General features: G+C 37.1%; 3 protein-coding genes across 6 annotated transcripts in view; 2 read left to right on the forward strand and 1 right to left on the reverse strand.

Moving 5' to 3' along the window:
* Positions 1–1,187, forward strand: part of LOC117430350 (clathrin heavy chain 1) — a 38,110-nt gene extending 36,923 nt beyond the window's left edge. For both annotated transcript variants that reach the window (XM_059000948.1, XM_059000949.1), the window contains one exon: positions 92–1,187. In XM_059000948.1, the coding sequence (XP_058856931.1) occupies positions 92–225 (134 nt within the window). In that variant the 3' untranslated portion in view covers positions 226–1,187. The remainder of the gene's footprint in view (positions 1–91) is intronic.
* Positions 1,188–2,399: 1,212 nt separating this feature from the next.
* Positions 2,400–4,138, reverse strand: LOC117430355 (peptidyl-tRNA hydrolase 2, mitochondrial-like). The gene is made up of 2 exons (XM_034050325.3): positions 3,993–4,138; positions 2,400–3,182 (listed from the first exon to the last, which is right to left on the reverse strand). Exon 2 carries the CDS (start codon positions 3,162–3,164, stop codon positions 2,646–2,648), a length of 519 nt encoding a protein of 172 aa, XP_033906216.2. The 5' UTR covers positions 3,165–3,182; positions 3,993–4,138; the 3' UTR covers positions 2,400–2,645.
* Positions 4,139–4,207: 69 nt separating this feature from the next.
* The window catches only part of LOC117963263 (vacuole membrane protein 1-like), a 59,176-nt gene continuing 45,965 nt past the window's right edge, over positions 4,208–17,418 (forward strand). Inside the window, exons 1-5 of one of the 3 annotated variants that reach the window (XM_059000952.1) lie at positions 4,208–4,297; positions 10,361–10,462; positions 10,772–10,907; positions 11,890–11,980; positions 12,498–12,608. In XM_059000952.1, coding sequence (XP_058856935.1) covers positions 10,381–10,462; positions 10,772–10,907; positions 11,890–11,980; positions 12,498–12,608 — 420 coding nt within the window. In that variant the 5' untranslated portion in view covers positions 4,208–4,297; positions 10,361–10,380. Of the gene's footprint in view, positions 4,303–5,835; positions 6,309–10,360; positions 10,463–10,771; positions 10,908–11,889; positions 11,981–12,497; positions 12,609–17,418 lie in introns of those variants that run through there. The other 2 variants (XM_059000951.1, XM_059000953.1) reach the window with 2 other exon arrangements.

Below are 17,418 nucleotides of genomic sequence, written 5' to 3' on the forward strand. Positions count from 1 at the left end.
AACTGTTTCATCTTTGATCAAATTCGCAATGGGTCACCCTTTGTTACAAGTTCTGCCATCTCATCTAATCCGTAAGAATTTCTCATTGCAGGTCAGCCACAGCTTATGCTCACAGCAGGACCAAGTGTTGCTGTTCCTCCTCAGCAAGCTTACGGCTATGGCTACACAGCACCAACCGGGTTTGGACAGGCACCCCCCCAGCCTGGCTTTGGCTACGGCATGTAAGGAACTTGATTTGGAGTCGTCCATCTTTCTGTCCTTAATGTCCACCAGCCCATTCTGGTCTTGTACTCACAACCGAGGAAAACATGTATTTTATTTTATTTTTTTTCTTATTTTCTTTAAACTTTGTTATGAAGGACTCCATTTTATTTCTATATAAAAAAATAAAATAAAAAATTGGATCACAAAGGTATAACTTTTTTTTCACATTCCATATTAATAACTAGGATGATTTTTTTTGTGTTTTTATTTTTAAGGGAAATGGTTTAATAAATGTACAAGTGGGCTTGTACAATTCGAGTCTGCTTCTTAATTAAAAACAGTGTCGTGAAGCATCTGATTTGCACTCTGTAGTGAGAAGAAACTAATGTAGAATCTAAATTTTTTGATGTATGTGAGCAGCTTGTGTTCTGTCTGTAAAATGCATTTAATTATTGTATATTCAGAAAAAGCTACGATGTTCTTAATATTTGAACATAAGCCTGCCGCTTCCATGACTACAAACAATAGAAACACTAAGTAATAACCGTATGTCCTACACAATTGTGTGTAGCTCTATAACATTTTTTTTATTTGAAATGCATACAGACATATGATTTAAAAGTGAGACCATTTTAATCCTTCCCAGCCTATGCAGGTTCTCTGGTTAAACTTGTAGAAGATGTTAGTGTCTTTGTTCACTCCATGTGTAACAGATGACCTTTTGTTCTGTATACCGTGCTCTTGTGTGGGACCATTCCATTTTTGAGGAGGGGAAAAAACAGTTATTCTGACCTGTGTGTATTTACTAACCCCTTCCTTGTGCTGAGGTTTATGTATGCTGGATATTGTGGTGTTTTAGGTCACTGTTTTGAGTGTACAGAAGAAAGTTTAAAAACCCCAAACCCTTGCTATCCCGTCAGTTTTTTGTTTGTGCAGTTTGAATTGATGATCAAATTGAGAATAAAATTACAGGACTGTGGTAATTTTGGTGTTTTGTTTGTTTTATTTTTATAATATGGCCTGTATCTTTTGAATACATACTTAAGTTGTAAATTCAAATGTCTGTTGCTCGTAAATAAGCACTGTATGTAAATAACATAAGACATTTTAATACTCTGCCTACACTTTCCTCAAGGGCTTAAAACCGACCACAATGAAACAAAGCTTATGGATATTTTGGGTGGATTTAAACAAGTACACATAAAATGGCTCATCTTTTTATAGGTGAGCAGGAACTGCTATCATGCTGGCATTCGCTCACTCATGCAAAGGTAGATTGAGCAAGGAACCCAGAATAAAGCAACATGCCTCAGGAGCTTTGGAGTTAATATAGTAACAGACTATTTGGCTAGAAATATGTGTTAACTATTGTAATTTTTGGCATGATTTACATGTAATCCATTGGGACACACTCCACACAATAAAATGTAGGTTATGTGATGTATTTAAAATTGAAACAGCCTTGGTCTTCAAGGAAACTTCAAAATAGGGCTGAATGAATTTTATTCAGAAAACATTTTTGCATCCAAGAAGTCATATTAACATAGAGCATGTTTAGTATTTTTGAGGAACAAAGAACACTGGGTAACACTGGGTAAACCAGGTTTTTCTGTTTTTAAAGGTTTATAAGCATTCTTTTTGTGGGGTTGTTAACCCTTTGAAAGAAAGCATGAGTGGCTTAAATAATCACCACCTGTAAATGGATTCCACACCTAGTTTGTGGCGTCTTAAAATACTATACATATTAAACCATGCCCAGATTAATAAACTATGGAAAGATTTCACCTTTTGGTATCAAATCCTTGATTACAAACCAACCAACCAGTAGAGAAAACAGTTGCTCAGCAGGGATATTTCGCCCCCTTATGGACACTTTATAGTAGTCCAGCTCCAAAGTCCTACCTTCCGATTGTTATAATTATACAGGATAAGGAGAAATCCTGTACTTTTGCCCTCCTCAGAAGTGTGAAGTTAAATTGCTACATTCTATTCTAATAAAAAAATGCTGATGGTACAGTATTTTTATTTGGAACATTGTTGGAATTAATGAAATTAAAATGATCATGTCAATTCAAAGCTAAACAAGGCACAGTTGGGTATAACCCCCTTTCAATCTCTTAATAAACCTTAGTTATGTACTGAACAAATATCTCACAGCCCCATCCCTACAGTGTTGATTAAATGAAACACTACAATTTCTGGGTGAAATTCACACTTTTAATAGCACTGCAGCAAAATATACTTGCAAAGTTCTGACTGATAGAATTCACAAATATTGACATGTTGCCACCAGGAAAAAAGCCAAACCGGTGAAATATCAATAAAAAAACAAAAAATGACAACTGATTTAATAATAAAGAAAAACATTTAAAAAAAAGTCCTGAGCAATAAAAAAAAAAAAAAAAACAGGATACAATGTATTTTTCACTAGCACTGCAAACTTAGTAAAGTTTCAGATGTCCAGTTACTTTGTCCACAAGATCAGCCGGACCGGGCCCCACACCCAACACTGTACGAGAACCAGGTGCGATCTGTGTGCGCCCAGCGTCCTGTATTAAACTAACAGGCAGGCCCAGCTCCTTAGCACTGGCCAAAATCTCAATCAAGCTGTCTTCATCCGGTACCTTGACCACCACCTTTGGTTGACCGCAATACTCCCACTGCTTAAGCAGTTCTGGGTTTCTTCTTTGCACCTGTCTGTATGCAGACACAGCAGCATGGGAGCACTGTGCTGCCACTTTGCCCTTTCCCATCTTCAAATCATTGCGCACCACCAGGATCATTTTGAACTCGCCAGACTCGCCCATGATGCTCGTTTCACTCCCTGTCCCGTTTTCCATGGAAGGGAGTACGCCTTTGCGGGATTTGTCAAACCGACCACGGAGCAGCCATCCCAAGCAAAGACTGCAGCCCACTCCAGTTAGAAGACCAAGAACTACTGGACTGGAAAGTGAATCCATGTATTGAATCCCTGTAGGCTGGATATATATAAAAGTTAGGTGGTTATTTTAAACTGGCTCTAATGTTTTAATTACAAGTCCTTAATAAAATACAGTACTGCGCTTATTGTAGTTTATTTATGACGTATTGCACCCAAATTTAGCTATGAGCTCATTTTCATTGGCAGTCCCTGGACAAACACAGAAACAGAAAAAGAAAATAATACAAATAAAGTAACATTTACAGAAGGGAATATAATAGAGGATCAGATAACTAACCCAAGATAGCAGCAACCTCACATCCCCCAAAACATCACTCCAAAAGACAATCTCATCACACACCCAATCCGGGATCAGATACTATAGTGAGAGAGGCAACATAAAACAACTCTCCAATTATATTTTATATATATATATATATATATATATATATATATATATATATATATATATATATAAATAAAACATTAACTTAAATTAAACTAACATTAACAAGCACACATTAACGGTCATTTGATTTAATGTTAGTTAGGGAAATACTGAACAGCTGGAAGATTTTTTGTTTTCATCACAACCAACTCTAAAGAAAGTCTCTTGAGCCAGCATGGTCGGTTGAAAAGCAGAACTCTTTGCTGAAAAGGTTATGTTTATGTATTTAACACGCGCTACAAGCCCTTACTAATATGATCGAGATATCGAGATAGTCTTTTATTTTTTTTATAAAACAAATAAAGGCTACACCCATACACGGAAACTATCTCATTTGTTATTACATTATAGACACGCATAATATTATTCTATACGTCCCCCTTTAATCAGTATGGCTCTATTTTTAAAAATAATTCTCACCAACTCAGCAACCGGTTGATCACGCTGAGACAAATCCCTTGAAGTCGCGTTCGGATGACGTTTTACTTTCAAACCCTATAATGGTTATTTTTTTATACTTACGAAACGGCACAATTTTAACAAAACTAAAATGATCTGTTTGTCTTGGAATTGTTTTTACTCCATGTAAAAGAAATATGCAGAACAACAAAATTGCGTGATCAGTGAGCGGAAGTGCTTGGTGTGTACTCTACGTTTGTTTCCTGTAAGTGTGACAGTGGGTTTGCAAACTTGAAAGCGCAAACGGAGAAGAGCCAGACACAAAGGTAAGGTAAGGGCACAGCGCTGAAACCTGATTATTTTATTGTTTCTTTCTGATAGCAATCGAAAGACGTGTTAATATTCTTATACGGTTCTATATCCAGACACCTCTACTTGTCTATATAGCTAGTTTATCTGAGAGTGGGTGTCAGTGAGTAGCGATGCATTGCCTGGATTTGATTATTAAGTAACATGTTACGGATTTTTTTTAATTATTTTTAATTCCTAAAATCTGAAAAGTGTGTCTGAATAAAAATTCTTACAAAATATCGATTTACATTGTTAATTGGTTACAATAGAAAACGCCTTTCAAATTGGATTCACGTTCGTAACTTGAAATGAATTGGCTGCCGATCATTCTTATTATTATTATTGCGAAACACCATCTGCTTGTATAGCTTCTGGAAGCTTACGCAATAAAAGTGGTTAGCTTCAAAACTGGAATTTGAGGACATTTTTGTTAAATCTTCAAATGTTTTAGAACTCGACTTGTTAAGCTGTGTGTGAATGATTGCATCAGTTGTGTTTAGTCATGTATGAATGACAAAATGTCACTTGTCTCTAAATACAGTCTGGACTAAAGGGAGTATTCTTAATGTTATGTTATTACTGAAATGCTGACTGATCAGTGAAATGCGTACGAGGATGCTGAAAACATCTTTTTAAACCAGAAGAGGAGTGTCTATTATAACTCTAATTAATGGAATGGTACTGAATGGTCACCCTGGAATTGTCTGTATCAAAATATTTCTGAGTGTAGGGGAATTGTGAATGACTTCTTATACTACAACGTTCTGTGTTTCAATGAAGAAAAAAAAACTTCTTGGCATCAATGTGTGATGTTTGTTATATTAATGTGGATTGTTACTACATTGAAGTACTGCTGAGAGGCATCGTCCTTGTGAAGAGTAGTTTTATAGCTGAGCTGGGACGTCCAGATGTTTATTCATGAGAGTGATACACAGGGAGAGTAGACCCTGTCATTGCTGTCTCTGGCATGGATTTCATGGGTAAAGTTGAAGAGGAATGCAATGTTAATTTAATACTTTACACGGTTTCATTTCAATAGATTAATGCTTTTAACTTTTTGGATTTTTTTGAATAGTAATATATGGTTTATAATCTACAATACCGTAAGTCAATACTGTTCTTTTAAACAAACCCACACAAACATGTTTGATTGTTAAACAAAGACTTTTAAATAAGGGTCATGTTTAATAAATAAACAACAAAGTTAGCAACCAGAAGAGTAGTCGTGTGCATATTTGCTCATGTAAAATGAATTTAATCATGGCTTTGTTGAAACTGATTTACTGTAGGAGATCCCCTCTTGTACTGAAAGGTTTGGATATATGACAACTTTTAGTACATCTCAGATTGCTGGCATATTACAAGTGACCTTTAGAGTCTTGCAAAACGTTTCAAAGTTCGCAATTGATTTGCTTTAAAGCCCCTTTGGGGGAGGAGAGGAGGGTGGGGGGGGGAGAAAGATTTAAAATTCCAAATGTAGGTCTGGAGCTTTGAGGCATGACCCAATAGAACTAATTGAATGCCTGAAGCTGCTGCAAACTTCAGATTGTAAGGGCTTCATCTGAAATGCAACAACACAGAAGCTGTTAATATCTGAGTTCTCTTGTAAGAATTAAATCTACTGAGGATTTTCTACTTTTATTTTCAGACGGTAACCTATTTTTTATTTTTAATATTTAATTAGATGGGTTTTCTCCAGAGGTGCCCTATGGCCAAGAATAGCTGAATTCACACACACACACGTGCACACGCACACACACATTTTAATGAGCTTCAATTGCCCTACATAGAAAGCGTTGATCATTTTATCATTGGTTCAGACACACATTGAGGTGGAGACTTGCAGAACTAGCTTTCACAACCCTCAAAATGTGCAGTATTTCATTTCTGCTGTTGAACTGCACTGCTATCTGAAGACAAACCCACGAATAATTCTGCATGATCACACTGTTCACTCAGCCGGAGCAACACCACTCTCCTGTTTAGGTAAGAGGATAAATAAAAAAAAACTTTTTTTTTTTTCATTTGACGCTTGATAGCAGGTTTTTATTGCATTGTAGGTAATACATTTAGTGTCATGTTTAGAAAGCATCAAATGGAAATTTACATTTTAATGTAGGCTGTGATAAAAGTACTGTATTGCCTTTAGATACTAATATTGATGACAAGGCATGCTTGGATACTTTGGAGTTTACTTGATATCTTGCTATATTCTTTTCTATTTTAAGATTATTTCACAATCTATGTGTGAATTAGAGTTCCTGCTAAAAATGAAGCGATGGGGAAATGCTTTTCAATACAGTTTACTCCCACTGTGTTGCTGCAGCCTTTGAGAGTTGCAGATATTAAGGGTACCATGCAGTCCCATACTGCCTACATCTTCAGCGTTACACAGACCCTGATTCGCACTTATGATCTTAGATTACTTAACATTAAGTAAGGCTGGTTTCACAGACCCTGATTAGCACTTATGATCTTAGATTACTTAACATTAAGTAAGGCTGGTTTCACAGACCCTGATTAGCACTAATATTGGAGGACTACATAATGTTATTTTAGGTAAGGTAATCCAAGATTAGTGAAACCAAACAGTTTCAACTGCCTGTTCGTCTTTTAAAACAAGAGTGGTTTCTTAAACAACCAGGCCCCTGTAGCATGCAAATTATCTTTTACATTTGTACACTTGCGTAATATGTTTAGTTTTTTTTCAAAGATGTTTATGTAATTGTTGGATTGGGATATTTCTACAGTAAACTTTCTTGATTTCCTCAAAAGGTTTTTGATTGTTGATACCCAGTCGTGGCTGCCAGCCTTCTGTTATCCACTTCAGTTTAATGGAAGCAGAATGTTTGGCACAGTGTTTCGTTTTTGAAAGCTATATGATGTAATCCATAGTGACTTAACACATTGCATAAGTATATGTGTGGTAGGTATGTTTTAAAAAGGGGTAGCATACTGACAACGATCTTTCTGGTAGTCTTAGCTGGGGTGTCAACATTGGGTTCTCGTTTTAACAACACGTAGCCTACTTACAGTACTTTACAACCATGAGAAGCATCTAGTTCGATTAGGAACAATTTTCACACTGAAAAAAACAAACCAGCAGGTCTAAACTAATCCAGTCTGCCTTACAATTGGTTCTTATCATGAGATCAAGGCCGAGATTGCACCTAAACATGTAAAGATGGGGAGAAGTAAGTGTATGCAATTCTGCAGTACAGCAAAAGTAAAAAGATAGCAGACTGAGAAAGTGTGTCTTCCAGCTTCAAAATACAGTACAGCACTACCAAAAATGTTAGTGGGTTTCAACTGAAATTTGTTAAGCTCTTGTTAAACACGATACAGTGAATATCAGGATAAGAAAAGTGTGCTAAATATCTATTACAGCAACCTACCCCATTTATCAGTGAGAAATAAGCATGTCTTCCAAAATGAGAGTGGAAGTGAATGTACAAAGTGCTAAAGATGCGCACAGTATTTTTTTTGAAGATAAGCAGTACTGTGTTTCTCATTTTCTTAGAACCTGATGCTAGATTTAGTTAAAGAAATAGTGAGGATTGTAACCCATTACTGGCTACACCAGGTCACTCCACTTTTGGGAAGTTTTTTTGTTTTGTTTTTTAATCTGATTCTGGGGATTTCCTGGCAAAGGCTTTTTTTTAATATTATTCTTTCAGTTTTGAGTTGTCATTGAGTATCTCCAGATATGAATCAGTGAACACCATCTGTAGACTTAAAGATAAGTTAAACTGGCTCTCATTGTGAATTCAGTACATATCTCACTTAATTTACAGTAATTATTTCAGTACATTGCAGAATGACTGCCCTAGGATAGTTAAATAAAGTAGTTTGCATTTTATGCTGAAATAAATAATGGGCACAGATATACATAGTTAGTGTATTGTAAGGTCTGCTGTTTTAAAGTGGTATTATCTTCCCTATACTACAATAGTCTAACTTTATCGTTCCTAGAACTGTATACAGGTTGGCGGTGTTCTGTTTTTTTGATACAGAATTAAAAATGTTAATGTGTTTTTTGGTTAGTCATGTTCTTTTTTTAAATATATAAAGCCTTGCGTTGTCGACCAGCAGTGTAGGCTTTTCAACTCCCACAATTGACCTGTTTTGTGCTTCAAAGCACTTCTTTAAATAACGGACACTCGCTAAGCATTTGAGTGTCGTCTGAATAAGGTAATTAAGCTAATGTCAATGTTAGATAATCACAATTCATGAGTAACACTGACAAAACAAAAACAGTGTTCTTGTTTTCTTTCAGGAACCCTATAGGCTAGCTAAAGTACACGCAGTGTTTGCATTACAGGTACCTCAGTTGAATCATCTGTAATATTTTGTATATGCAACGGTACAATATTGCTGTTTTCACAGACTAAGAAATAAAAAGCCACATTGTCTTTTGGCCTGCATTATGAAACAATGTATTCTCTCAGTAGTGGTAGTTATTTATTTACTAAACAAAATCCACTCGGATGAAGAAAAGTTGAGAAACTTTATTTATATTCTAAAGATTCTGAAGTTGACGATCACATGATTAGATTTTCTTTTTTTCTATCTTTAATGATGAGCCATCTTTAGCACTGCAGTTGGAGCCGTATTGGAGCCTGTAGAGATTGTGGACGTCTGTTTTATAAAAACTTCTTGTTGTTAATCCATTCTCTGACCACAGCTAAACCATCCTCATGATGAGCCTTAAAACAGCTAAATGTGCGGTTGCTGCTTTTGGGCCAAGGTCCTGAGTGTAGAAGTATATATCATCTACACTTGTAGTACGTTAGCTTGGCTGGAATTAGCAAACACTTGTTTCAGATTACTGCACAGCTGTCGCAACCCTTACAGTAAGAGAGAGCAGAGAAGTGTGGGAGAGGGAGAAAGGAAAGAGCTAGCCTCCGGTATGTGTTCTATTACATCAGATTTAGAGGAGGAAAGAATTGAGAGGAAGTGCTGGGTCTGTACTGTTCAGTATAGTAAAGATGAATGGGAGGTGTGTCTCCCAGCCTTTCTCCTTGAGTTATTATTTGATTGCTCTTTCCATAAGGATGAGGACTATAACTATTTAGGAGTGATTTCATAATATTTTTCCAGTATTTGTCATAAAGTATAATTATTCCTCTTAACAGATCTTAACTCTCCACTGTGCAGACCTGTAGGATAGAAAAAATCCACTCAAAACACTTGTCAACAGAGCAGACTACTGTAGTTAACCGCACCCAGTCTTAGTTATGCCCCAACTTTCATATTGACTCATTTCCAGGATCCGAATCTGTCAAATCATTTTAGTAGTCTTTTTGCAAAGGCAGTGTATTGTGCTGGGTACAGTCAATGTAATGTCATATGCTGTTTATGCAACTAAATGTAACGGCCTTCAGCTGCAGTAACGCTATGTACTTTTTCCACTCCTGTGAGTCTCTAGGGAGCGTATGCAACATGACTGTGTTACATGCTTTGAATAGATACTTTTCCTGAAATTACCACATTTGCACTTTTGATTTCTAGGTCATTTGAAAGAAGAGACTGCAGTTCTTCAGAGTTCTCCTTTTGGATGCCTCTGTCTGTACTATAGTGTGACACTTGGCGTGTGTTTAGGGGCTGACAAGAAAACATACAGGGATAACTGAACTCAATTGATATTGGCAGTAAGATCTTGCTGATCTAGCACCTCTGACTTGCAGAGATCGATCAGAAACCTGATTTTTAAGAGATAACGCAGAAGGAAATGTGATGGTAGAAGACTGATATGTCTGTTTCCTATCCCAGCATGGTGCCTGTGTGTGTTGTGTTCTAAAATAAAATAAAAAAATACAAAGTAAAAAGACGTGTGTACTTAGATCAGGCTGGATGTAGTGTTGCTACCATGGCTAATTTGTAGTGTGGTGTGTTTGTTCTTTTCATTCACAACTGATCATTATGAAACTGGACTGTGGCAGGAATCCAAATTAGGGAAAGCATCAAGGGAATACACTGCAGGCCCAGGCTAGGTTATTCAGGACATGCTTTGATATGTCCGATTATTTTCTTTTCAGATCAGCTACTACTCAATGAAATGGCAGAACATGGAGCAGATTCTGAAGCACCACAGAGGCGTGTAGGCATGAACAAGGAACAGCAAAATGGTACCTTTGCAGGTGTGTGGAATGAGAAAAAGGGAACATTAACAAATCTCTGTTCAGTGTCCTACGAATCATCCTCATTCTGCTGTTGCATGCATTCCTAAAGGCTTACTGGATGTAGATTTATCCGCAGACATGTGCAACACTAATCAGACGTTGGTAGTCTGTAGAATTCACATTGTAATAGTTAATTTGTCAGTGTGTAATTTACAGAGAAACCAGTACCAATTTTTAGGCAGGGCCTTGTGTGGTTCTTATAAGCAGGTTTGACTGTACTAGTTAAAAACAGTTGCTCTGTCTGATGACTTTAACTCTTGTTTCCAGACCCTGCGTCGCTCAGTGAGAGAAAGCAGAAGGACAGAGAGGAGAGGCTGAGCCTTGTCCTCTGGAAGCGACCTCGTATTACATTGCAGTATTTTTTCCTGGAAACCCTGATAGACTTGAAAGAATGGACAATAAAGTAAGATCTTGCTTATGTCTTATCTGCACTAAATAACTATAGAAATGCTACACTAGGATCATTAACACTAGGGTCATTATTAAATAGTTTGTGTCTGATTATATTACATTAGTTTACTTGTTTACTGTTTAAAGTGGAGTTTTGTTTCCTCCACTACCAGAGCGGTCTGCAGTATTGAGTAACGCTATCTGTGCTTCTAGAGCAGACTGATTCGGAGGGGATTCTGGCTTTAAATCCAAGCTTTGCTGTGTGTCCTAAAATTAACAAAATACAGGTCGCAAGGTTGAATTAGTTTCTTACATTCGTACTTAAAATAATAGAATCTGAACACAATTCATTAATTTGCAAATCAGTCATGCATTTCATAGCATAATGAAGCTGAAGTGTAAAGTCCCTTAAGTGGAGAAAATGCTAATTTCAGTATTTATATTCAAAACCAGTACCTAGTCTTTGCACCTGCATAGACTAAAAATGACACTGTACTTTTACATACTACTGCAGTGCATTTACAATATTGAATACATCTTGCAGCAATATTGATTTAAAGAAAGCCTGTTCGCAAAAAAGAATTAATAACGTCACCGGCAAATACAGGAGCTTTTAATCATTTACGGTCAGAGTCTAGCAAACGTGGAGGGAGACGGGTCCAAAGTGCTAGATGTCAAGAGTCAGGACATTTTATAACCAGCTCTGACTAACCTCTTAAAGAGCTAGGCAGCCTAAGCACAAGAGGTTGTCCAAGTGTTTGGTCTGCTTTTGGTGTCCATATGCAATATAACAGACATGAAATAAACAGACCTTTTACAGCAGGTCAATAATGTTCAGTTTTATAAAAGGTCAGCTGATTTACCCAGTTTACTGACTCATTTAATTACAGTACACCTTAGCTACCTGACAAATACTTGTATTAGCCATTCGTAGGGCAGTTTTTATAGTTGTATGTGCAAAAACAACCCAAAAACTCTCCTCCTTTTTGTTTTAGATTATGGCAGAGGAGAGGGATGGTTTTAAGTATTTTGTTGCTGCTTGCATGTCTTACACTTGCATATTATACTGAAGGAACGCATCAGAAGGTAAGAAATTCAGATTTTTTTTCAAACACTGATAAAACTACATAAGCAATGCCTTCATTTAACATTTAATGGGGGGGGGGGGGGTGAACAGTTTAAAACTAAAATACCAGGACCAAATAAAGGGCTGTTGTGAACCATACAGTACTATCTTACATTTTAGTCATTATTGCATCAGGATATACAGCTATGCATTGTCCTGATTCAAATCCTCATAACAACTCTAGTGTGTTATGTTGCAGTTTGGTTAGCTTCCTTGCTGACTTGAAAGACCCCGCTCTGTTTAGTCCTCTTCTGTGCTAAGCACAGAGGGCTCTTGCAGTGACACATGCACACAGTGGTTTTGTGATTTTTGGATTGCTGCCTGCTGGAGACTAAGTTGACACCATCAAACTCATTTCTGGAGAGGAGGTCGGCTAGTGCATTAACACACCACTTATCCTCCCACATGTCTCTACAAGTATCTGATACATTTTAGTTCTGATTCATTATTCCTTCCTGTTTGTTTGTCATTCTGCAGTATGTGCAGTACTTGGAGAAGAAGTCTATGTGGTGTGCCTACTGGGTAGGCTTGGGCATTTTATCCTCCGTTGGTCTTGGAACTGGACTTCACACCTTCCTGCTTTATTTGGTAAGAAACACAATATTATTTCTGCTTTAATGGTCAATGATGCCTGACTTCAAGTTTAAAAGAACACTCAAGATCGCTATCGTGCTAATCAATCAATCAATCAATCAATCTTTATTTTATATAGCGCCTTTCATAGTGGACCACCATCACAAAGCTCTTTATAAGATAGTGAGGAAGAAGGCATAATACATTAAATACAGTGAAATACAGGGCACGGTACATTAAATACAAACAGGAAAAAAAAAATCTCTGCATCCGGCAGAGAAAGGTAGGGACGGACCTTTGAGGTGTTTCAGAGGTGGTAGAAGGAGGATTTGACTACAGAGGAGATTTGGGCATCAAAGGAGAGGTTACTATCCAGAAGTACACCAAGGCTTCATACAGGGGGAAGGCAGCAGCAGACAGTTTCCAAGGTCCAGGGAAGCAATATTGAATGCACTGTATAACACTTCCTTCACAGCTGAATTACTGTAACAAAAGAAAGCAAAGCAAGCACAGTTCCTAGCCAACGCTGAACTTTTTCTGCATGAAGGGGGTGGTGTGATCAACCTATTCCTATGCTAGGATAAGATGGATGTTTTAAAAAGTTGTTCAGTACCAGGGAATTCACCTGGATTGACACCATCAGCAATGCAGTAATAATCAACATCTGTTTATAAAAAAAAAAAAAACATCACTAAAATTAGTGAAAGACCTGTAACTTTATTCACTGCCTGTATAACCGAATCATTGGAGGCAGATTATAATAATAATAATAATAATAATAATAATAATAATAATAATAGTACAAATTATTATCATGGCCTGTAATGATCTTGTGATTACTGTGTTAAATTGTTATGTTAGTGGGTTATTAACCTACTACTTTTATTGTTTATTCACGGCAATTACTTACAACATCTGTTTAATGTCTGGCCCACATCTTGTCATGCAGTGCCAAATAGTGGCCCATTGCAAAATCAAACTTCGTTTCACTGTGCTAAACTTTCAGAACTGGTCTTTCAGATATTTAGTAATAATATGTGATGCAGCAGGAATGATCTGTGACCATGGGCTGCTTTGTTCAGTAGTTCTGTGCTGTTTTTTGGCATGCGTTTTATATTTAGGAATAAAGGGGTTCCTTTTCCTTTTTACTTTGTTTTTCCCCATGATAAAAGCTAAGCAGGCAGTACACCTGTCAGAAAACTTAAAGACTTGCACAATTTTCTATTCGCTTCAGGTCTCGAGCTTGCTAGAGATTATAGACGGTTTCTAAAGACTTTTAGTTTTTAGGCTATTGACCTCATTTTACCGGGAAAGCCTCTTAACATATCACAACCTTTTTAAAGAGTGTCCTAGGAGATGGCCTTCAGCAATAGGATTGTATCTAGAGTTACAACAGAGGAGCCAGGAAAATAGGTTATTATATATACAATAAATGCATTTACAGGAGAGAACAGTATACGTGATGTTTCTGTGAGCGGTAAGTTAATTTCAAAACCGAGAACCATTGATGGTGGCAGGTAGACTTCATTTTTTTTATTTTTTTTTTATATATACTTTCTTAAGCCATTAAAAGGAGTGGATGCAGTTCTGAAGTTGGCTCAGCAGGGGGCACACTGACCAAGGTTATTCCTCCAGCCAAAGCTTGACGCCAGTGCAGTTTTCCACCACATGGTGGCAGCACAATAAAGCATAACAAGTCTACAGTGAACAGAAAAGGAGTTAAACCTTCTTGCTTTAATAAGTTCCCTTTATAAGAAACTGTTTTTGATCCTTGGTAGGTAGTCTGTCATGTTTTCAAAAACACCATGTTGGTTCTCAAGTAAAGAGGATCTAATAGTTTCGGTAGAAGAGAATGTGTGGGGAGTGTAAAGAAAATACATGTTCAATTGCGATGTTCTATTGCGAGTAAAGAGCTTGTGAGCATCGGCTTTAATAAAAGCACAAATCCCTCCTCTCTTTAGTGGTTTTGAGGTTCGTTTCCTGCTTGTCTGGGGCACACATTGGCCACAGCATTAGATCAACCGTGTCTAATTCTTAGAGAAATAAACTGAATAGAAAAATAGAATCGATAGGTAGTGTAAAGAAATAGAAAGCATGGAACCTGAATCCCATATACTCCCGTCATTGTCAATGCCACCAGTGAATAAAAAGAGGCAGTACAATTTCTGCTTTTCTACCACAAATGCTTGAAACACACTTTCAGAAGCTACAAGTTCCAGAAAGCGCCAGTTCAATACAGCTGATTCTGATATTATGTAGTCGCACAGTAGGTGGCGTCGGCTGCCTTTCTCCCTCTCCTTCTTCATTAAGTTTTTTTTGGTGCGTCTTGCGACCCTGTTTAAAATCCCATATGCCTATCATAATCATTCAAGGGACCATCACAAAGGGGTGTTTCTAGACCCAAGGATTCAGTGAATGCATGTGTTATTTTAATTTTAAATGCAGTTAGTAATGCACAGACGTTTTTAAAATGGCTATTGGTTCCTTGTTTTCTAAACTACTCATTTGCAGTCTTGTACACTGGAAATGGAACTTTCTTGGTAAGAGAAAGGTGGGTTTTGGTAGCCCCTGAAGACCGCGCATGTATTTCCCTCCCGAGTGGTTTACAGTCGCATGCAACGCAAGCCTCCCTACAGGAAGTGTTGTCGGTTATCTGATTTATCAGGGTTAAGTTGTCCTAGTATGCAAATAAAGAGGTGAGATTAATGCCACAAACGACCTTTACCTCATAGTCTCAATAAGGAAGTGCACTCTCTGTACAGGTATAGATTTTTTTAAATGTAGGTCTCAAATTGTCTTTCGTTGATAGAACCATATGTCTATCTGGGTGGCTGCTTGTCTGCCAGCATCCCTACTTGACAACACCTATGTGTTTTATATTATTGTGTTTGTAGTGGGGGGGGGATGCGTTTATTTATTTAGGTGGTAACTACAGGTCACATTGAGCACTAATCATAACTTGAGCCCTCATGCAAGTTGTCTTATTTTACATTTACAAAGGCGTTCTTCTTTTATATAGATTTTGGGATAACAAGTCTAGTGTACATTTTTCATAATGTGTCTTCAATGCTTGTAATTCTTGTCCATTTTACTGGATTTTATTAAACTGTCTTCTGCCATTACCCAACACATACAAGGCACAGTGAACACATTGAGCATTATCATTTTTCCGTTACTTGCTGGATTTTATCAATGACACCCCTGTTGCAGGAGACCAGACTAACTCAGTGCTTTGAAGTCCCTATCCAGGTTCTGACCAGACCCAGTCCTGCCCACACATTCAGAATTCCTACTGTGGTTAATGTAAATTAAAGGTGACGGCGTCCTGTACATTGCAGGATACACGGATTTGGAATCCTAATGAAAGTCAATGTCAAAGGGATTCCACTTGTTCTGTTCTGTAATGCAGGGTGAAATCGCAACACTGGTCAAGACATGTTCCAGCCCTTGTGACTTTCCATGGAGCAAAGCCGAGATAAAGAAAAAAATAGCAACAAACATTATTTTAAAAAAAAAAACAACATAATATTAAAAGCTTATCTGATTGCTTTCGAGACTGTTATGACTAGTCTCACCAAGAGGTTCCTGGATGTGATTCACCAATCCCGTTTTAGATGTGGCAAAGGCACGAGGGACTCATTAGGCTTTATTTGGGTTTTCATATCAAGAGATGCTGGTTCTGTGTTTTGATTATGAACTCCTGTTTTAGCACCAGACTGTATCGAGAGGCGAAGGAGCACAGGGCTGTGAGTCAGGAGGACATTGGGTTTGAATTCAGACACGGCCTGTCCCACTTGAATAAGGAAAGGGTACCATCATTCAAACAAAACGAGATTAGTCACATAAACAATCATTTTATGAAACATAATTAAAGTAGGGAACTGCACGGAAACTTCTTTTTAGTACCACACCAGGTCAAATAAAAACAAAGAGTTTATTCAGAGGTAAGTAAAATAAAGGAGGCAAGCAGTTGCCATACAGTATAAAAGGATTCTAGAACAAAGAGAAAAGGAACGGAATGGCACAATAACAAGACAGAAACGATGGATCCATATACACTGATGGAACTGAGTTTTGATGTAGGGACTCGAGAGCACTTTTTGTTTATTAACTGGTAAAAACTAGCACACTATCATGTTAACGTATGTTAATTTTTTTTAAGGGTTCGTTAATATATAGTAACCCAGGGCTGTCCAACTGATAACTCTTTAGCCATATATGGTTCATTGAGCTCCATAATATGTTTTTTTTTTAAATTAATTTGAGATACTATAAAGTCTAGTCTTGGGTACAGCAAAAATGCAGAAAATTCTAACTTTAAACATGCAACGTTTAATGCACATTTCTTTTTTTGTTAGTGACTTATTCGTATGGTTTTATAAGAACTCTTGCCATCACTGTTTGTTTTAGACAAAAAGATGCATTAAATATAAAAAGGGTCTTAAAACTGTTCAGTAAACATCAGATGCCTTCATGCTTATCGACTCAAGTCGATCGTATCATTGAATTGGGGTCCATTTTGTTCAAAGGTGCTACAGATGCTACTGTAATAATGTTTAGTCTTTTTGTTTTTCTCAGTTGAAATGGTCCACAAAGATTCCTGCTTTTCTAATGCATTTTTTAAACCTGAAAACTGTTGGTAACTCATTATCCGCACTCTTTTTATTACTTAATAGAGCAATACATTGTTAAAGGTTAACTAAAACACAAAAGCACCCCGGTGTGTATTTCTTAGACTGAACAATCCTGTCTCCTCTGTTCAAATTCAAATCCAAATCCAGGTTATTGAATTGAATCAACAGGATATTCAATTCACTACAAAAAA

The sequence above is a fragment of the Acipenser ruthenus genome, chromosome 26, assembly GCF_902713425.1.
Source record: "Acipenser ruthenus chromosome 26, fAciRut3.2 maternal haplotype, whole genome shotgun sequence".
NCBI classification, from domain to species: domain Eukaryota; kingdom Metazoa; phylum Chordata; class Actinopteri; order Acipenseriformes; family Acipenseridae; genus Acipenser; species Acipenser ruthenus.